Source organism: Tympanuchus pallidicinctus, unplaced genomic scaffold, assembly GCF_026119805.1.
Source record: "Tympanuchus pallidicinctus isolate F22 unplaced genomic scaffold, pur_lepc_1.0 scaffold17, whole genome shotgun sequence".
Lineage (NCBI taxonomy): Eukaryota > Metazoa > Chordata > Aves > Galliformes > Phasianidae > Tympanuchus > Tympanuchus pallidicinctus.
This window is the reverse complement of record NW_026294690.1, coordinates 3,024,079-3,044,574: the sequence shown is the minus strand read 5'-3', so window position 1 is coordinate 3,044,574 and position 20,496 is coordinate 3,024,079. Positions and strand designations below refer to the sequence as shown.

The 20,496-nt window shown below is 51.2% G+C and overlaps 2 protein-coding genes across 6 annotated transcripts; both read left to right on the top strand.

Moving 5' to 3' along the window:
* Positions 1-234: 234 nt before the first annotated feature.
* On the top strand, positions 235-10,690 carry ATRIP (ATR interacting protein). 3 transcript variants are annotated; one of them, XM_052678707.1, is made up of 13 exons: positions 235-556; positions 636-721; positions 1,476-1,646; positions 2,290-2,405; positions 2,736-2,899; positions 3,964-4,059; positions 4,798-4,963; positions 6,059-6,778; positions 7,479-7,621; positions 7,958-8,049; positions 8,637-8,720; positions 8,940-9,189; positions 10,098-10,690. In XM_052678707.1, exons 1-13 carry the CDS (start codon positions 247-249, stop codon positions 10,157-10,159), a joined length of 2,460 nt encoding a protein of 819 aa, XP_052534667.1. In that variant the 5' UTR covers positions 235-246; the 3' UTR covers positions 10,160-10,690. The 3 variants fall into 3 exon arrangements, 2 of the variants coding, with proteins under 2 accessions (XP_052534667.1, XP_052534664.1); XM_052678704.1 differs by having other exon boundaries at positions 2,733-2,899; XR_008205661.1 differs by lacking the exon at positions 10,098-10,690 and having other exon boundaries at positions 2,733-2,899; positions 7,962-8,049; positions 8,940-9,063.
* Positions 10,691-13,427: 2,737 nt separating this feature from the next.
* On the top strand, positions 13,428-16,864 carry LOC128078463 (PHD finger protein 7-like). Of its 3 annotated transcripts, none has more exons than XM_052678709.1 (9): positions 13,428-13,754; positions 13,858-13,961; positions 14,246-14,337; positions 14,429-14,527; positions 14,784-14,908; positions 15,098-15,457; positions 15,676-15,789; positions 15,940-16,058; positions 16,224-16,864. In XM_052678709.1, the coding sequence occupies exons 2-9, from the start codon at positions 13,889-13,891 to the stop codon at positions 16,862-16,864; spliced, it is 1,623 nt and encodes a 540-aa protein (XP_052534669.1). In that variant the 5' UTR covers positions 13,428-13,754; positions 13,858-13,888. The 3 variants fall into 3 exon arrangements, with proteins under 3 accessions (XP_052534669.1, XP_052534670.1, XP_052534668.1); XM_052678710.1 differs by having other exon boundaries at positions 13,428-13,961; positions 15,098-15,260; positions 15,351-15,457; XM_052678708.1 differs by having other exon boundaries at positions 13,428-13,961.
* Positions 16,865-20,496: the final 3,632 nt, after the last annotated feature.

Here is a 20,496-nt window from a genome sequence, read left to right as displayed (position 1 = left end):
GAGGAGAGCAGCGCCGCCACCGCCGTCGGCCGCCGCTCTCGCGCCCGCCCGTCCAATCAGCGAGCCGCTCACAGCGCGAGTAGCGGCGACCAATGGCGGGGGCGCTTGCGGCCGGCGGTGTTGCGCCGGCGCCGGGATTGACCCTCGGGGGCTGCCGTAGGCCCCGCCGCCGATTGGCCGCGGCTCGGCGCGCGGGCTTCCGGCCGACGGGGTCGCGGGGCGGCGCGGGGCCGAGTGGCTCTCGGCATGGCCACCCGGCCGCCGCTCGGGCCGCGGAAACGGAGCGGTCCCGCGCTGTGCGGGGCGAGCTGGCCGCGGGGCAGCGCGCCGGCCGCCGCGCTGGGGAACGGCTTCCCGCCCAGCAAACGCCCCAAGGGGCCGGCGGAGGTCGGGGCGGAAGAAGATCCCTTCGGGGACAACGACGACTTCACGGCGGACGACCTGGAGGAGATCGACACGATCGCTTCGCAGGCGCTGTCGCAGGACGCCGGCGGACGAGGCCCGGCCCCGGCGAGCCGCCCGCACGGCGCGTGGAGCGGCGCCGCGGAGCCCGGAGGTCAGCGTGGGGCGAGGGGGGGGCGGAGGCGCGACTGTCGCGATAGAGAGACCACAGCTCTCCCGTTCTCTCTCCGCAGCGGGCGGCGGTGCGGACGGCGCTCAGCTGCGAGGGGCGTTCCAGCTGCAGGTGCTGCAGGCGCAGCACGAGGACGCCCGGCGGAAGGTCAGCGCCGCCCCGCAACTCTGTGGAGCCCGGGGCCGGGGATCCGGTCCTGCCTCTGATCCGGGTGGTTCGGAATCCGAGCGTGCGGTGTATGAAAGGAGTCCTAATGGAAATGGCTCCAGGGCGTCCGAAGGGAGCGGTGTTTGTGCCCCGGGCATTTCGGATAAGCAAATGCTGATCTGTCAGTTTTTGTCTTTCCTGTTAAACCCTCTGTCCTGTGCGGCTGCTCTTTGTCACTTAATGATTTGAAAGAGTGCATTTAAGGGGATGGTGTTACTGTGCTTTATGGAAAGGCACCGCAGTGCACAGGGGCACCCACAGCTCTATCTGTGCTCAGAGCCCCCCAGCCTGAGCTGGGAATCTGCAGGGATGGGGCATCACCAGCTCTATGGGCATTCTGTACCATTGCCTCATGATCCTCATTGTAATAATTTCTTCCTTATGTCCAGTCTAAACCTCCCCTCCTTCGGTTGGAAACCATTTCCCTAAAAGAAAGGGGTGACAGCAGTGCAGAAAAGCCCACAATCTCTGACAGGCAGCAAAACGCTGTAATTCTATTAGAGAAAGTCACAGAGCCTGATTTAATCAGGAAAAAAAAAAAAGAGAAGCCACAGTGCAGGATTTCTACACTGGGTTATAGCAACTATATAGCAACTGAGCTGCAGCACTCAGCCTTTGACCTTGTAGAGAGCAATATGGGTACTTTTGGCTGAATGTACTGAATGTATGCTTAATGGAATTCATCTCTTTGCAGCTGAAAGAAATGCAGGATGAAATTCTTACTAAAAATGGGGAAATCAAAATGTTGCGTGACTCAATGCAGCGGATGGAGCACACTATGGATGAGCAGAGAAGGTCGTACATGCTGTTGGAACAGCAACAATCTCAGGCCCTTGGTGAAAAAGAGAGAGAGTTCTCCAAAAAGGTTTGTAGCTCTGTCAGTCGCCTCAGCACCACACATAGAAAGAAGCTCACAGTGTGACTTCAGTGCTGCCACGGTCTGTTCAGTCAAAGAAGGAATATCTGTGTGACTCTTCTGAGTGTGCCTTTATTTTGTTATGCAGAAGAAAACCCTTACAAGAACCTGACAGGGCATTTCTTCTGCCAAAATAAGAGTGAAGTGAAGATGGCAGGTTTTTGCTTGCTTGCTTTCTTTAGCAGTCCCCGGAACATTACAACTGGAAATAGAATGGTACATTACAAACAATTGTAGAATGGAAAATGAGACAGAAGGTGCTGTGTGACTCTGATCAGATTGCTGTTCCTGTTGCAGTCATCTTTGTGAGAGCCCTGAAGAGGACAGTGGCTGCTTTTGTGCTGTTAATGGCCTGGCTGTGCTCGTGCTCTTGTGGCACTTGGTCTGTCTTGCCAAGTCATTGCTTCTTGCCTGACCCTGGGCACTTGGTTCTCAGATAGTATTAATTGGATTAGCATAAAAATGGAGAACTTGTACAGAGATCACAGTAAGTAGCCAGCAACCTTGAAATCTTACAGAAATTTGCATTGCTTTGCAGTTGGAACAGCTTACCTATTCTGTAGCAGTGAAACGATCTCATTGATTCTTTCAGTTACTGTCACTGCAGTCAGAGTTGCAGTTCAAAGATGCAGAAATGAATGAATTAAGAACGCGGCTTCAGAACTGTGAAAGACACAAACACTCAGCTCAAACGGTTGTGCCACAAAGGTATGTGTGGGATTTGGAAAATAATCTGTGTTCTTTTCATGCACGCTTGAATTCGTGCACAGGTTTCCTTTGTCTGTGTAACTCTTAGGTCATTCCCTTGAGAAAATACAACCAAAACCATTCTGTTGAGCTGAAGAAATCTTTCTGTGACAGAAATGCAGGGGGTGTAGAGTGAAGTACCACTGAAACATCAGTGCTGAGAAAGCTATTAAATGGATCTGTGTTGTTTAATAAAATGCTCCCAAAAAAGATATTGATTCATTAAAGCTGGAGGGGTATTTGTTGGTGTTTTGTTGTTCTTTTTTGTTTGTTTGTTTGTTTTTTTAGTAGCCCTAAAAAGAATTTTACAGTCCAGATGAAATCAGAAGGGTGTCCTCTGCAGCCTGGAAAAAGGTCTTTTCCTACAAAAGAGTCTTTCAATGCTGAAACAGCTGTCAGACCCTCTTCTTCTTCTTCAGGAAATTGTTTTGCACAGACGGTTTCCAGCAAGGAAGGTAAACCTGCATACAACTTATGTACACAACCTGCAGTATTTTTAGCTGCTTGTGAACATTCTGCCTTAGATGCAGACTTTTGCCCTGTGTGACCCAGCAGTTGCAGTAAGGTCAGCACAGGCACAAGAGTGGTTCTTTTGGTGAGACACTGCTTGTGCTCCGTATGGCTCCACCTCAGGTTTGCAGGAGGGTCACTTGGCAGTGAGGTAAATGCCGGGGAGCTGGGTGAAGTGTTTGCTGGCTCTCATGAGAAAGTCATTTATTATGAGATGAGCTGCAATGTCCAAACTGTTACCCACGTTCCTCACTCAAGAAGGAACAGGAAATAATTTGCTTATTTGTTGAATAGGTCTACCAGTCAGCTAGGGCGTTTTTTATAGTCCTGAGGTTTGGGCTGTGATAACAGTTCTATTTTTTTGGTATTTCATTTTAAATGGTGCATATTGAGCCACGTTAAAGCGAGCAGCTGCAGGGCTTCGCTCATTTCCTCCTTTATGTGTTGAGCAGTAATTCTCACACAACTGTGACTTTAAAGTCATTGAGTAAAACCTAGGGAACACATGTGTGCGTTTTTCTGTGTATTACTGGCATATGGAACAAAAATTGTGTTGCTTTTTTTTTTTTTCTTCTTTTTTTAATAGCAGCCAACTGCTGCGTTGAGACAGTGGCACATTGGCAGAGGGAAATAATGGGAGACATGAGGAGCTGTCCTGCCTGGAGCAGAGGGTTGGAACTACATGATCTTAAAGGTCCCTTCCGACCCAAAGCAGGCTATGATTCTGTGACCTTCACTGCAGGCTGATGGAACCTCTGAGGCGTTTCTGTCAGCTGCAGTATTCAGCCAGAAGCAGTGCTGGGCAGTGTTGTATCAGCAGCCTTAGGAGGGTTCCTATAGTTGCTTTTTCAACGCAGTGGTGTTTGACACTGCTGAGTATTTTATATTGGCCTGTGCTCTGTGTTCTTACTGCACGATAGCTGTGGCTAATTGAAGGTGTGCAGATGACAGATGCAGATGTCTAAGAAATTATTCCTTGTATTTGAAACATAATTACTGTTTGCTTTAGATAGTAAGATGCCCCATCCTGAATTGTCATCCATAAAGCAGGAAGCAATGGGAAGGAATGGTTCTTGCAATTCTGTACCTCGTCGGAGCATTCAAGGTAACATATTTCTGGCAACACAGAAATAATAAGCATGAAAAAATAGATGAGCATTTCTGAGGAGCGATTAAGAGGCCATTAGTGAGTGCTGTCATGTATGTGCAGTGCTACTGCACGGATTCCTGCCTGGGGAGTTAGTTGCTCTTAGCTTTGGTTTTGCACTGAAACATTTCAGGTTCTATTATCATATATCCCTGCAGCACTGGGATATTGTTCCTCTGTTTCAGAACATTGTTTGCCTGGGTTTTGCTTTTCAGAAGGGTATGGACCAAGATGTACATTGAGAGACATCTTCCAGGCTTGGCTGTGTAAACAAGCAGTGCTGTCTGTTGTGAAGAGAGCAGGAAAAATGTACATTTCTTGTTTCTGAAAGTGGAAGGAGCACATCAGTGCTTAAGGTGTTCAACACGTTATTTCCAGTTCAGAATTGCTTCACGTGTTTTTAATATTCAGGCTGGAACATGGAGGCCATGGCCCCAGGATGACTGCGTTGTTATAACCACTCGATTGAGGTGTTTTGCTTATAAAGGGACTGTAGTTAAAATCTCCTTAAAATGCCTTGATCCGCATTTAAATTGTGATCTATAAGATTTTGAGAACCGATGGATTTAAAATATTGTTTTCTTCCCGTATTCTGTCTTGTAAGAGAAAGGACATTGATGATGGAAGAACTGATCTTTGAGGTTGAGAGCACCGTTGGTGAGGTAAACCTTTTGAAATATGTTGCTGTTGTTGCAGAGGATGGAAGAGCCACTCCAAAGGCAATCTCTCCAGGTTCCGCCTTGCTGAGCGCCCTGCTGAAGCAGCCCCTTGTCTCTGGGTCCCTGCTGGGACTTTGCCATCTTCTCAGCAGCAGCGCTGAGGCTCTGCCAGGAGCTGTGCTGCAGCCCGACCTTCTGCAGACGTAAGGACTGTAAAATTGCATCTGATGTGTTGGCAGCACAGTGGGATGCTGTGTGAGACAGGTGTTGTGTGTGGGGCACCTGGCGCCTTGTGTTCGGCGCCTTTTGGCTGAGTGCATTGAAGGCAGAACTTGGAGCATCATTCTGCAGCTTTGGTCACCTGTCCTTGGTGATTGTAGGTACTGAACGCAGGAGAGACACGAAATTGGAAACTGGATTAGTTCTGTATTAGGGGAGGGCACAGAAATTAGGAAGACTTGGAAGTGGCTACAAGCAACTGCTGCCTTATCTTTTTACGGATATGTTTAACTATATAAAATATCTATTATATATACACACACACACATATACATGTATCCTAAAATCTAAACCAGTGCTGTATTTAAAGATGAAGTTGAATATAAAATCAACTGTCTGAACATGGTTTCAAATATCATGTTCGTTCATCAGATCTTTGTTGTTAATTGTTTGATGGCTCTTTTGTTGAGGGCCCTTTGTTTTGCATTTAACATTTCCTTAGGCTTGTAGGCTAGCAATTGCTGAATTCAGTGGGATAGTCTGGAAAGGAATTAGTTGCTCACAAAACCTGGGTTATACCCTCTATTTTATAGGAGGATGCACACCGTGGTAACTTATAACTATTTGCCTGCACCTGTTGGTTTAGGAGAACTTCTAATAAAGGTTTTTGGTGCAGTCTTATCTGCTCAGCCTGTTTTACTGCTTAATAAGACTGTAACCAACAATGCTTACTGTCACTATATTTCTTGACTATTATTACAGGAGATGAATGCATTAAGCACTTAATTTAACTCCTGCATTTCTCTCCTTAAAGAACTAGACTTTATCTCATGAAATACCTTTGCTTTTCTGACACTCTGTAGTAGTTCCAGTGCTTTGTGGTGTTAGCATGGCTCGTGCCTCACTGCCCTTCCATTTCATGCATGCAACATACCTGCATTTGGCCTCTGTAGCTGCAGTTTGAGAACAGCCATCCCTGGCCTTCCTATTCTTTGATTCAGAACACAAATAAGCACATCTTCAGCTCTGTTCTCTACTTTTTCTTGCACCGAAGTATTTTCCTCCCTCTGTTTGGGTAGGCAGCCCACGCAGACGCCTGGCACCAGGGCAGCCCCGGAAGAAGTTGCTCCTCTTGTGTCCCTGCAAGAAGCTCAGAAGCTCGCGGTGACAGGGCTGAACTTGATCGCTATGGACGAAGGGCCGTGCGAAGGGAGCCCTGCAGGGAGCGGGAGCGAGGTGTTGTATTTGAAACGCTGCAAGATCCGAGGAGCTGTGCACCTCCTGCCCTTGGTGGAACACCACATCGCTGCTTACTGCCGCGCGGTGCAGTCGGCAGACAAGTCAGTAAATGCTTCTTGTGGAAACCATGCAGTCGTTTCTGCCAGAACCAACACAAGTAAGGTGGCGAGTAAGGAGGACTTCAGGTTGTCTCTTGAAGAAGCAACAGTTCTGTCGCTAGGCATTCTTTATTATTTGGCGTTTTATAGCTGGGACGTTGTCCACGTGTTGCTGGCTAACGAGGTGGAAGAAAGTTCTGCTGTTGGAGAAGAACAGCTTTCCAAGACAGACAGAACTGCGCTGTGTGATAATAAAGAAGAGGACAGGACACGAGGAGGGCTGCCTGACGCTCCGCAGGATGCTGACAGTAACGTTCAAGCACAACACTCTTTGTTCAGGAAGCTGCTCCAGGTTTTAGCTTTTTCTGCCACCGCGGGCTCCCAGATGGATTGCATCCTGCAGCACAGCCTGAAGGTTCTGGTAAAACTGGCTGAAAACTCAACGGTGGACTTGCTAATCAAGTAAGTCAGTAATAGTTCATCAGTGATTTCAGGCTCTTTGTTGTGTAGCAGTTTTCACTGTTGAAAATAATTTGTGCAGGTGGCAGTAGAAGGTGTGACACCTGTGGGAGAATGTCACGTTTCTTGGCTCACCTTTGGGATGCAGTGGAGGATCTGACCACTGCCTTGGCTGCTAATGAATGTGATAATTGCCCCAGCTGATAGTAAGATCTGCTTATCATGCATTTACGTGAAGCAGATGCTTTTGGCTCCTTGCATGGCTCTCATTTTGGAGTGAGAAAGCTGCTTCAGTCGTGTGGTTGATCATTTTTTTTATTTGAATTGCTGGGAGACGCATAAGGAATGAAAGCACAAGGCTTCCTGGTTTACTTATTTATTCTATTTCTACTCTGTGTTATAATATTTATAATTCTCATATTCTGTTTATAATTACGTGAAATATAATGTCTGTTTATTCTTGTGGATGAAATGCCACTCCTGAAAGTGTGATCCTTGCTTGCTAATGGATGCATGGAGCCATCGTATGAACTGCAGGCTGCCTGCAACACGTAACAGCATATGTTTTGCAGCTTACTTTATTTCTGGTGTGTAAGTGGAGCTTGTGTTTGGAATGGCTGGAAAAGGTGTGAGTTACGGAGCAGTGAATTACTTTGGACTCGTCAGTCACTTCCCATTAGTAACTGGGATTTCTCTTTGCAAGTTTTCAGCACCTCCTGAGCCACCAGGTGCTGCTCCGTGTCCTGTGCCCAGCTGTCCCTCTGCACACAGTTCTTCTGACCGTGAAGCTGCTGTCCATACTTGCACAACACCACCTGCTGGTTGCTCAACTTTGCTCCCATTCAGGTACAAAATTCCTTCACACAGAATTGTTAGCAGTTTAGTATTAGTCAGCCCAACTAAAAGTCATACAAACGGGCTTTGTTCTGTAGTCTTAACCCCCACAGCCCAGGCTGCTGCACTGCCTGCAAGCTTGTGCTTATGCTGAGTTTCATTGCTGTTTGAAGAGCACCTCTGGTGTCACCTGTGTACACTCAGCGCTTTGGATTTTTACTTTCCACACAAATACCTGTTGTATTAAAAACTGCTGAGGGAAAAAGGAGTTCTGGGGGGTTGAAAGCTAACAAAAATATCGCCTGCTATTGACTAGCTGTGAAAAGAACTGAGTTGACTCTCTTCCAGATAGCTGCCTTCTTCTTGCACTGTACATGTACATCACATCAAGACCGGACAAATCGGCCTCTGACGTGCATTGGCTGCAGCTGGAGCAAGAGGTAACACTGCCAGGTCCCACAGTTTGCCTTGTTGAAGGGGTGGGAGGAGCAGGGCAGTGCCTGAAGCATCCAAAAAAGTTCTTCAGCTGTAACAGAAGCTGAAAGTGTGAGCTTTTGGTGTGGAATTACATTGGTTTCTATGAATCACTGTTGGAAATTGAATCAGTAACTGTTCTTCAAGATAACACCAGTCATAGCAGTCAGAGTGAAGTCACTGAAAAAGACTCCTAGGATGGCTGCAAGTGAATTCAAGACTGCAAATGTTGCTTTGCTTTTAGGTTGGTAGAGAGCAAGACCTGTGTACCATTTTGATCCTGTAATTTACTTTGAGTTACTACACATGAATGATAGAAACTGAAGATACTTATTCACTGCATTTAGTGAAGTTAAGTCAGGCAGTTAAGTTTTACAGCAAAGATTACACTAACTAGTTTTGGTGGAGTAAAAAAGATCGGTTGTTAGTTACAGACTGTTAGAAGCCAGTAACAAAATGTCGTTCTGACTTGCCTTGATTTGCAGCTCAGCAGTTTGCTAGCTCTGCAGAAGCCTGCTACTCACTGTAACGCATCTGCATGTCTTTGGAACAGGCAGTCAGGCTCCTGACCCGGTGCGTGCGGTTCTCCAGCCCAACAGTTTTACCCCCTGCTGCACACTGCCAGTGTAATCTGGAGGTACGTCACTGTAGATACTGAATTTCTTCTGCTGAAAATGTAGGAGTAGCCTCTTGTCCTTTTTTAGCTGCTGTACTTCAAAGCCTGCCTTCTGGAAAGTTTGATTTTGCTTTCCAGCATCTGATATCTGAAGAGCAACTAATGCAGTTCATAATGCAATGCGTTTTCTGCTGCTGTGATTTCAGTTTGGGTACTCAGTCTCTTTTTTTCCTCTGGCAGGTGGTTAAGGCACTAATAATAATGTTACACAGACAGTGGACAAAGATTAGAAGATTTGAGAGCAGCTTGTGTGCACATAAGGAGCAAGTCATTCAGTTCTTAAGGGACGCTGTCCTACTCTTACACAGCCTGTGTCAGAAAGACAAACTGTTTCATGAGCACTGTTTGGAAGTGCTCCATCAGTATGACCAAGCCATGCCAGGCATTAGAGCCATCCTCAGAAAAACCAAAAAGCTGAGCGCCTGCGAAGGTAAATGGAGCCACGTTGTGTTGTGCTGTGGTTTGGGCTTTTTCCCTCCCTAGCATATAAATAAAATACCACTTCTGTCCCGTTCTCAGTTAACTGTGGAGTCACTGAGGTTGGAAAAGACCTTTGGGATGATTAAGTCCAGCCATCCTCCTACCAGCACTGCTGCCCACGTCCCTCAGTGTCACATCCCCACAGTGCTTGAATGCTTCCAGGGACGGTGACCCCCCAGGTCCCTGAGCAGCCTGTTCCTAATGACTAGTGGTTAGCAGTCCTAATAACCACTGTCTACCAACCGTGGATGTTTTGTTGGTTTGACCTAAGAGGGTACTCCACAGTCATAGTGTTTCTCAGACTTCATTACACAGAAGCACTAGTTCTCTCTTCTCTCCATAGAAATATGTCCCTACTGTCTGATCAAATAAAATCCTATGCCCCAGCTCCTTGCAGAACAGTAATCTTTGCTGTGTGTTGCCATGTTTAACAGTATTCCAAGTCTCCCACTAACATTACACTTTCCCCTAACAGTTCTTCTTTTCCCTGCATCCCTAACACCTTCCTTCATCTTCCTTCTTCTATCCGTCCATGTCCTCCACTATTCCAAAAGCTCCTCTAGCTCGTGTAACATCAGAGCTTTCCCTTTGCTTTGCACACATGCTGTGTCTGTTTCCTGCAGAGCTGATCTGGTGCTTTTGCCTCTTCTCCCTGCACCTCAAGGCCTCCTGGTGCCCACTGTACACCCTGTAGCACAGTGTCATTGTCCGAGATAGCTGAGCACTTGCTTTTGGCACTTGCTGTAGCATACTACAGGCAGCAGGTTTTACAGTAAATCAGATCCCAGCTATTAATTTTATCAAGTACAAAAAAACACCTCTCTGAAATGTGCTTCTTGTCGTTTGTTGTTGTTGCAGAGCTGATCTTGGATGAATTGTACCCTCCTGAGCCAGAAGCAGAAGATCAGGACTCCAGTTAGCCATGTGACAGTGATCTCTGCCCGTACTTCAGTCATCGTAATCACTGCCAGAGTAAATCTGATCTAAATCAGCAATTCTCCAAAGTGATAACTCAAAAGTTGCTCTCCAATGCACAAGTAAAACACGATTCTTTGTTGCAGTTATTCTACCTAAGTGCTGTCCAAATGAAAACAAGGAAATTGTGATGTGAGGACAAAAATAACACTGCCATGTACTGTTTTGCTGTGCAAAACCACTGGAAGGATGAACTTAGGAATGGTTCTGTTTATGAGCATCGCCCTTCATGAAGCTGCTGTGAATGGAATGGAAACCTTACTGTGTGTTTCCCATTTACTGTGACTACAGCTGCATTTATGCTGGTTTATGATGCTGAACGTCCTGGGACGTTTGGGGTCACTGAGTTCCTATGCAAGTCTTGTGACAATATTTGTTGTTTCTTTTGTAGCTGTACCACTTCCTTGCTTGAGCCTTTTGTGTTGAAATTAGTAAATTGTTTACTGTGACTTTTTAAAAAATAATGGCAGAAATAACTTGTAGTCGGCAGTTCCCTACTGAGCAAGGCGTTTGTAAAAGGCCTGGGCTCATCAGCTGAGTTCACTCCTTTTTTCAGTTTCATGAATGTGCTGGAGGTGGCACTGCTAAGATGCTCCACCCAAAGCTGCTGGAACTTAGAGAAGAACCAGGTGGCTGAAGGGAACGTTGTACTGAGCAAAAGAGGTTCAAAGCTCTGCACAACCTGAGCTGTAGCACCCAGGTCTGTGCTGCAGTGGAACTGAATGAGCAGCTAATTGCTAGGATATGGCACGAATGATTGCAGGAGTTACTGTTGCTGTGTTCTTTCAGTGTAGTGGGCTGCTGTTAGCAGCTGAACCTTAGACCCTAAAACCAGAACTGTTTAATTGCTACTAAAAGAAACCCCTTGGTTTGTGGTGCAGCTATGGGGTGCCTTTGAAGAAGGAACTAACCCTTCTTTATACCAACAATGACCTTATATAGTGTTTATGGGGAAGTGAGAAATTAAGTACATAGCTGGTAAACTCAAAAACATCAATCCCAGCATTCAGTCACTTTGTTTTTATGTAGTGTGTGCTTCCTTACAAAAAGGGAAACGCGTGTCACGTTTTTAGTGGTCGTGAAGGAAATTACTGCTTTGTGTTCCTAGATTTTGCAGTTAACAGGCTTCATATTGCAGCTGAGTGAATTGTGATGGCATCAATTCCTGCAGCAAGGGAAGAGGGGCTCCTACCAAGACAGGTTGCATTGAGGGCAGAAAGAACACGGTTAGGCGTGCTGTTAGGTTAGAGCTCAGTACTGAGGTGATAAAGCAATGGTGAAGTCGATAAATTCCTGTTTTTATCTGCTGTGTAACTAAACTAGCACTATGCCTTCCTATCCTTTCGTCTTCAGGATGTGGGAAGCATATGAGGACTGTGGGGCCGTAGAACACCAACATGGCTTCTCAGTGCCTCTGCCAGGGGCAGAGTGGTGGCAGGAGAGCAGGAGTGAGGGCATGGCTATGGGCACTGCGATGGAACGCTGACTGGTCCCGGTTCCCTTCACCTTCCATTCCCTCAGGCACTGTCTGGGTAGGGCTGGATGCGCCCCAGAGTTTCTTTTGCACCAACAAGTCAGCCCTGCCCAAATCTTACAAGACGTGGAGCAGAGACGGAGCTTTAGAAAAGGTCCTTCCTGACAAAGCTTTCCTCCTCTGTGGTCTGAGGGTAGCGCTCGGGCTGTGCAGCACCAGGCACTTGCTGCCTCCTGCAGCACTGATGCACAAGTGGCCTTCCTGCAGTGGCATCCAGAACGGGCCTGGCTCCAAGGGCCGGAATGGAGAGCAGCAGTACTGCAGTGGGAGGTAGGCCCTCGGAAAATTGGGAAGCATCCAGTCCTCTGGTCTTAACCCAAAAAGGCCGTGCCGTGCCCTGGCGTGCCTGGGCAGGGAGCCCTGCTCTGCATGCTGAACGTGCTCTTGGCTGGGCTCTTGCTTTTGAAGAGAACTTTCCCAGAAACAGCTGTGCAGGAATAACGGGTGCAGTAATTCAACATCTCCCTCCAGCCAAAGTTGCTTTGCTCCCTCCTCCTGCAGTGCAGCACGGGGACGGAGGCCGGGCAGGGGCTGCTGGGGGGCTGTGAGGAAGCCTGGCTGTGAGATCCTGCGTCTGGCGCTCAGCCCACTGGAAGGGCAAGCAGAGCTGTCCTGCTGAGATGCCATCATCACAGCACCCCGCAGTGCAGCACTGTCAGCTGTTAATTGCTCTCTGCTGTTCTCACCAACTGATCTCTACGAATATAATTTGAGTGTAAGATGGACTTCAATCACTTCTGGACTTTATCTGGACTTCAATCACTTTAATCACTTCTGATAGAATACTGGAGGAGTTTGAACTAACAGGAGTTAAGGAATCCTGACTTGTTGAAGCAGTTCAAAGGTTTGGAAAAAAAATCCTGGCCTTATCTCAAGGACAATTTGGTAAAAGGGAGATGTGTATTACTGCTAAACTTCACATAAACGAGTTTTATCTGTGGAAAATGCAATAGGAAAATATCATGAATTGTTCCCTTCTGGGCTGCCGTGGCATTTTCCCTTCTTTGTGCTCTGAAGTGGGAGGCTGTGAGAAAACCCAACCCTTGTGCTCTTATGGGCAGAAGTAACGTTGTGGAATTACAGGATGGAGCAACAGCTTCTAAAACCTGAACTTAACATTAGCTGCAAAGACAGAAGTGAAGCTGCTTGCTGTGTGACCTTGAAGTAAAGCAACTCGGATTGCTCTAATCAGACACTCCCTGAAGAAATCGCAGCATGGCAGTTCTTTCAGGAACAGATGAACAAACAACATCTGGTTTCCATCTTGCCAGGACTCAAAACACATTTGTGAGAAAGCAGGCTTTAATAGGTGAGGATGGCAAACAAAGCACTGCCTGCAACATCTGCCCTAAACTGTGCAAACTCTTATTAACTAAAAACAAAAATAATCTGGAAGAGGCTCAGGGGAGTCCTCATTGTTCTCTACAGCTCCCTGAAAGGAGGTTGTAGAGAGCTGGGGGTCGGCCTCTGCTCCCAGGTAGCAGCGTTGGGACGAGAGGGAACGGCCTCCAGTTGCACCAGGGGATCCCTGCTGGATCCTAGGAAGAACGTCCTTGCTCAAAGAGCAGTCAGGCACTGGCACAGCTGCATGGGGAGCTGGGGGAGTCAGCGTCCATGGAGGCGTCCCAGCACCGTGGGGATGTGGCACTGAGGGCCGTGGGCAGGTGGGGGGGGGACGGTGGGACCTGGGGATCTTAGAGGTCTTTGCCAACCACCGAGATGCTGTGATTCTGTGAATCAAGTCATTTATTGTAGCGAGAGGTAATGAGCAGCAAGCAACAAAAAGTCAGGGAAGCACATAAACACTTGACTGGGATACTGATGGCACCGGGCCCCTCACGCTGCGCTGGCTGCAAGAGCTTCCATCCTGCTGCCTGGGTGCCCTCGGCCCCTGTGAGGTGTGATGGTGTCACAGAGGGTGGCACGGAACGGCCATTGTGACACGCGGGGTGCGGAACAGAGCCAAGGCTGCGGGGCCCAGGCGGAGCTCAGTGCGACCTGGTGAGGTGAGCAGGGAGGAAGGGGCTGCCTGAGGCTGCCCAGGGAGGAGGGTTCCCCAGCGCTCGGGGCCGGAGCTGAGAACTCAGCCTCGTCCCGCTTCTCCCCTAGGTTGTCACGCGGAGGACGAAGCCCAGCACTGATGGGACAGAGACTCTGCAAGTGGTTTCAGTCAACTGCGGAGACGCAGGAGGCCGCCGGCTCGAGGGAGCCAGGTGAGAGCAATGAATCCCTGCACGCAGGGCAGAGGGGTGCTGGGGGTCTGCCAGCGGCAGAGAGGGGAGGCGGGGCACGCAGGGCCCCTCGGCTCCTTGGCCAGGGGAGCCGCGGTTGGGCTGTGGCCGCCTGCTGGCCGCACTGGGCCTGCATTGCCCCTTGCTCTCCACAGCCACCAGCCCTGCCCCTCAGCTGGCACGGCCGGCACACAGCAGCCCCTGGGACAGCCCCCAGGGCACCTGGCTGCGCAGGCCGCTCACTGCTGTTCCTCTCTCCTCTCCAGCATGCGTGCTCTGCGGCCGAGTGGATCAGGACTCGAGCATCCTTGGGGAAATGGAAGAGCACCGTGGATTCTATTTCCATAAGTTTTGTGTGGTGAGTTCCCACGTGCCTCCTGACACCTTCCTCCAACCAGTGATTCCCTCCTTTCTGCCCTAACAAGAGCCTGCTCTTTCCTCTTGTACAGATATTTATCAATGGTCTTTATGAAGATGTGGAAGACCACACTGGCCTAACTTTTTGGATTAAAGACCTGATAGTCAAATTGAGACAGGCAGAGCAGACGGTGAGCACTGGACTGGAACAGGGAGCTTGGCGCCCGGAGAGGCGTGGAGAGCTTAGCCTGGTCCAGGGAAAGCAATCCCAGCCCTTCCAGCCAGCCCCAAGAGAAATCCCTGCTCTTGCAGACCAGCCCTGTTCAGCAGGCAGCTCTGCAGAGTGCCAGCCAGCCCTGCCCCCATCCCGTGCCCTGCACAGAGCTGCAGGGCCCGCTGCGTAGGCCCTGAGCCTGCAGCTGATGAGAAATGCTCTGCTCTTTACAGCTCTGCTTCGTCTGTGGCAAGAGGGGGGCCACCATCACCTGTGCAGAGATGGGCTGCGACCGCAGCTTCCATCTCCCCTGCGCTTCCAAGGGTGAATGCGTCACCCAGTACTTTGGAGAGTACAGGTAAGGGCTGCCAGGCATCGCCTGCGAGCCTCCAAGCCCTGCTTCAGCACCAGCCAAAGAAGCGAGGAGCGCGCCGTGACGCCTCCCAGCAGCCTGGCAGAGCCAGAGCCAAGGCCTGGGGCTCCTTCCTGTTCCTCTGCCCTCCTCACAGCACTTCTCACCTTGCCCATCCCTCCCATCTTCCCCCAGGTCCTTCTGCATGGAGCATTGCCCACAGCAGCCAGTGGAGGCAGCACCGGCGCAGGACACGACCTGCATCATCTGCATGGACCCCGTGGGGGACAGCATGTCCTACAGCACCATGGTGTGCCCAGCCTGCCAAAACGCCTGGTTCCACCGGGCTTGCATCCAGGTAGGAGCCCTCTCCTCACCCCATGAGCACGGCAGGTGCTCAGCAGCACCAGGCCTGGCTCACACTCACCCTGTTCTGTTTCTGCTGCAGGAACAGGCCATGAGCGCCGGTTGTTATCAATTCCGATGCCCCCACTGCAGAGACAAATACAAGTTTGTTGTGGAGATGCGCTTTATGGGGATCCGAATCCCAGTCAGGTTGGTGTCTTTCAGCCGGCTCTTGAGATGTGAGGGCACACGAGCTGTCCTTGGCAAGGGACTGCCCCAGCTGGCCTGGCCCTTTGCAGCCATTCACATGGGCCTCAGCATCACTGGGAAGCTGGAACTGGGCGTCGGGAGGAAGGGGAGGGATGCCATGGATTAGTTTTAGTCCTGGGGCACTCAGTGCTCATTCCATTCCCTCCTTGCCTTGGCAGAAGACCAACATGGGAAGACAACGATGCCTACGCATCACTACTGGAGAGGCACGGGAGCTGCGATGCCAGTGTCTGCCTTTGCCCACATGGCAGAGAGCAGGCAGAGGAAGAGGGGTGAGTTCCCTCAGCAGCCCTCTGGGGCTCGGCGTGGGATCGCAGCCTCACCACAGGCTGGGAGAGCACACACTGGGCACCAGAGCTGTGCCGGCGCTCCCTGGCTCGGGTCACTTTGTCCTCACGGCCACAACCCGTTTGTTTCCCCAGGCCCTGGCAGCTGCTCCTCTGCAGCTCCTGTGCCGCACAAGGCACTCACCGGTGCTGCTCCAACTTGAGTGACAGCACAACCAGCTGGGAGTGCAACGCCTGTGCTGGAGAGGGCACCGGTAAGAGGCAAACGGCCGCGTGTGGCTGGGCTGGGGCCAGGCGAGGCCTGGCAGCGGCTGCTGAGGGCCGCCTGGCTCAAATCCCTCTAGCCCAGCACCAATGGGAGTCAGTTCCACCCCGTGGCTGCAATTCCATCCTGCTCACTTTCCTGCCTCTCCTTACAGCCTCCAGCACCGACTCAGGCCTTCCTGGCTGCAGCACCACCAGCCAGGCACCATCGGGGCCAGCTAACTCTTCCCCCGGGCCTGAGAGCAGCGGCCTGTCCAGCCAGCGCAGGTCAGACCGGAGGAGAATGCGCCCGCGTGCACAGCGGGATGAAGATGACGAGCCGCGACGACACCGTGGGAGCAGCCGTAATGCTGCCCCGACTGTTGGGAGCCGCACTCCAAACGCTGCCAGCCAGGAGACATCAGCGTCCTCGAGGCGCAGACAGGGACAGCGGGCCCGGACAAGGAGCCGCTCTCCGTTGCAGCGCCGGGCCCCAGATTCTCCAAGCCAGCCCCGAACACGCCGTGGGAGCAGGCAGGCACCAGCCTCAAGGGCTGAGAGCTGCACCCACACAAACTCAAGACAGGGAGCACCGCGGTCCTCGAGGGTTTCCACGGTGGCTGAAAGAACACAGTCCAGGCAGACACTGCGGGCCAGGACTCGGAGCCGCTCCCCTCTCAAACATCAGGCTGCAGAGACCAACAGCCAGCCCCAAAGACGCCGCAGGAGCCGGTCCAGGCGGCCAGGGCCAGCCCGGGGCCGAAGCCGCTCCCGGGTTCCACGTCGGGCCCAGAGCATCAACCGCCGGCCCCACTGATGCTGCAGAAGCAGCCGTGTGCCAGCTCCAACTGCTATGTAAAGTCACCACAATCCATCAATACAAGTGACAGTTCCATCATGCCACTGTCAGTTTGGTTCTTCTCTGCCTTTCCCGAGGTGGGCAGCTTTAGGGGCTGCAACCACGGGCATCTCTTCTCCCCAGCACCCAACCCACTCCTTCCTGCCCCCAGCCCGGTTCAGGCTGAGCTGGGTTCTGGCCCCGACTCCAGCAGGCGCAACGTTTCCAACGCACAACGTGGCGGAGGCCAGGCTGGCAGCTGCAGCCCATTCTGGGGGTCTTTCTGTCATCGTGGGGATGCTGCTGTGTTTGGGACACGCGGGCAGCCCCACGGCTGTTGCCGGCTGTGGGTGGGCTGGGACCCAGGCTTTCCTCCTGCATTCCAGCAGTGCCTCAGGTCTGCTGCCACTGCTCGTAAACGTGACATCCGCCCTATATTTACTTGGTCCAGTTGTCTAAAGAATTAGCCTGCTGGTCTCTTCCCGGATCCAGTGTGTTCTGCTAACTCTCCCATTGCAAAGTGACGTCTTTCATGTCCATACAATTCAAAAGGCTTTCCCAGACTGGGCAGTCCTAAGCAGGGCTAGACATCAGAGCTGCTCTCAGTTGAATACAGGCTGTTTGGCATTCTGGGTTCCAGTCCAAAATTTCTGCTTTCACTTCTTCCTATTCCACAGTTCCACAGTTTGGTGTCCATAATCTACAGCATCCTGCCATCCCTAAGGAAGCCTGCATTTCCCATTTTGACTTTGGCTCTGCTATTTGACATACGGCCTCCTTGCCCTCAACCGCAGGCTTTTGGAGGAGGCTCAGGGGAGGCCTCACCACTCCCTATAACTCCCTGCAGGGAGGCTGTAGTGAGGTGGGGGTTTATGTACCGTCGATCCTGTGTGACAAACCTGATTTCACTCTATGACAAGGTGACCCGCTGAGTGGGTGAAGGTGAGGCTGTTGATGTGGTCTGCCTGGACTTCAGTAAAGCCTTTGCCACTCCCCCACAGCATCCTCATGGAGAAGCTGGCTGCCCACGGTTTGGATGGGCGCACGCTCTGCTGGGTGAAACGCTGGCAAGGCAGCCGGGCCCAAAGAGCTGCGGTCAATGGAGTAAAATCCAATTGGTGGCCTGTCATGAGTGGTGTCCCCCAGGGCTCAGTACTGGGGCCGCTTCTAATTAACACCTTTACTAACGACCTTCTGCGGGGATTGAGCGCACCCTCCATAAGTTTGCAGACGACACCAAGTTGGGAGGGAGCGTTGATCTGCCTGAGGTGCTACAGAGAGACCTGGATAGACTGGATCGATGGGCCAAAGTTAACTGTACGAGTTTCCGTAGGGTCAAGTCCTGCATTTTGCCCACAGCAACCCCAGCCAACCCTACAGGCTGGGGGAAGAATGGCTGGAGAGCTGCCTGACGGAAAGGGACCTTGGTGTGCAGATGGCTGAATATGAGCCAGCAGAGTGCCCAGGTGGCCAGGAAGGCCAATGGCAGCCTGGCTGGGATCGGGAATGCTGTGGTGAGCAGGACTGGGGAAGTCATCGTGCCCCTGGACTCAGCGCCGGTGAGGCCTCACCTCAAGCACTGTGTTCAGTTTTGGGCAGCTCAGTTCAGGAAGGACATGGAGGTGCTGGAGCAGGTCCAAAGAAGGGCAGCAAGGCTGGGGAAGGGCTTGGAGAATATGGCCTGTGAGGAGAGACTGGAGGAACTGGGGCTGTTTAGTCAGGGGAAAAGGACTCGGGGGGGGCCCTTATTGCTCTCTTCCAATGCCTGACAGGTGCTTACAGCGAGCGTGGGGTTGGTCTCTTCTCACTGGTGACAGGACGAGGGGAAATAATCTCAAGCTGCACCAGGACGAGTTTAGGTTGGATATCAGGAAAACTTCTTTGCAGAAAGGGTGGTTAAGCACTGGAATGAGCTGCACAGGAAGGTGGTTGAGTCACCATCACCACCACGTGTTTAAAAACCATTTGGATGTGGTGCTCGGGGACACGATGTAGTGGAGGGTTGTTAGAGTTAGGGTAGCACGGTCAGGTTGCTGTTGCACTGGGTGATCTTACAGATCTTTTCCAGCCCGAGCGATGCTATGATACTCCGATTCCATGAGGGGACTGAGTGCACTCTCAGTAAGTTTGCAGGTGACACCAAGTTGGCAGGAGGTGGCGATCTGCTCGGGGGTAGGAAGGCCCTTCAGAGGGATGCGGACAGGCTGATCGCTGGGCCGAGGCCAACGGGGTGAAGCTCCGCTGAGGCCACACCTCGAGTGCTGCGCTCAGTTTTGGGCCCCTCACTACAGGAAAGACGTGGAGACCCTGCAGCGCGTCCAGAGAAGGGCAACAAAGCAGGTGAGGGCTCTGGAGCGCAGGCCTTACAAGAAGCAGCTGAGGGAACTGAGATTGTTTAGCCTGGAGGAGGCTCGGGGGAGACCTTGCCTGGTGCTCAGCTACCTGCTGGGTTACACCACTAGTGTCTGCACACTGCACTCCCACAGCCACTTAGGCTTCGAGAGCCAAAGTCAAAACAAGCCATTACTTAGGCCCTCAAAGCCGCATTTGTGCCTCAAAAGAATGGGATGGGACTGATAAAGGAGGTTTAGTGCCCTGAAGTAAAGGCTCTGGGTCCTTCCAAGGTGGGCTGGAGCCCCTACAACAGCAGTTTGCACAGTGACAGGCAGCTTTTGCTCCTCAGCAGAGGCTCTGCACATTCCAAAGTACAAATCTGACCTGCAAAGCAGACACTGCGGCTTTTCAGCATGAGGATTTGGACCCTGGGAAGGAGCGCTGGATGCTGCCCAGATGGCTGAGACCGTCCATGGAGGCCTCGGGCCCCCAGCCTCGATCCATGCCACCAAAAAGGACGGCTCGCTCAGCACGCACGAGGCGGCGAGCCCTCGGCAGAGATTAACAGGAGAGGTCGGACTCTACACAGTAGAGGTTTTGATCCCATAACACAGTTTAGGAAACTTAAATGAAGCATTTGCACAAACAAAAGAGCGACTGGGAACAAAACCAAGTCCTCCTCACTCCATATACCTTTGCAAAGGGACGTTGTAGAGAGCTGGGGGTCGGCCTCTGCTCCCAGCTAACAGCAATGGGACGAGAGGGAACGGCCTCCAGTTGCACCAGGGGATCCCTGCTGGATCCTAGAAGAACGTCTTTGCTGAAAGAGCAGTCAGGCACTGGCACAGCTGCATGGGGAGCTGGGGGACTCAGCGTCCATGGAGGCGTCCCAGCACCGTGGGGATGTGGCACTGAGGGCCGTGGGCAGGTGGGGGGGGGACGGTGGGACCTGGGGATCTTAGAAGTCTTTGCCAACCACCGAGACGCTGTGATTCTAAAATGCTTGGAATGAGAGCAAAAAATGTCAGCATGACGTTTAACAGGCGCAGTTAGCAATGTGCTGAGCTCCCTCCCCCTCCAGCAGGTTAATACAGCTCATTTCAGAGACTAATCTTGAAATTTTAAATTCCAATGCTTGCAATTGAAATACTGTTTGGAGCAGCTGCTCCAATGGTAACCTGCTCTGGAAAACATCTCGAGGAAGCAGCTAGTTTATTTTTATATGAGTTATAATATTACAACCACATATCTGTTGAGATTTCCCAGCAGAAAAAACA

Bases quoted from the DNA above. Each gene is read 5' to 3' on its own strand.
- ATRIP (XM_052678704.1), top strand. From the start codon at position 247: ATGGCCACCCGGCCGCCGCTCGGGCCGCGGAAACGGAGCGGTCCCGCG. The intron at 7,622-7,957 runs GTACAAAATTCC...ACTCTCTTCCAG, and splicing joins TCAACTTTGCTCCCATTCAG to ATAGCTGCCTTCTTCTTGCA. The intron at 8,721-8,939 runs GTACGTCACTGT...TTCCTCTGGCAG, and splicing joins ACTGCCAGTGTAATCTGGAG to GTGGTTAAGGCACTAATAAT.
- LOC128078463 (XM_052678709.1), top strand. From the start codon at position 13,889: ATGGGACAGAGACTCTGCAAGTGGTTTCAGTCAACTGCGGAGACGCAG. The intron at 14,528-14,783 runs GTGAGCACTGGA...TGCTCTTTACAG, and splicing joins TGAGACAGGCAGAGCAGACG to CTCTGCTTCGTCTGTGGCAA. The intron at 15,458-15,675 runs GTTGGTGTCTTT...TTGCCTTGGCAG, and splicing joins GGGATCCGAATCCCAGTCAG to AAGACCAACATGGGAAGACA.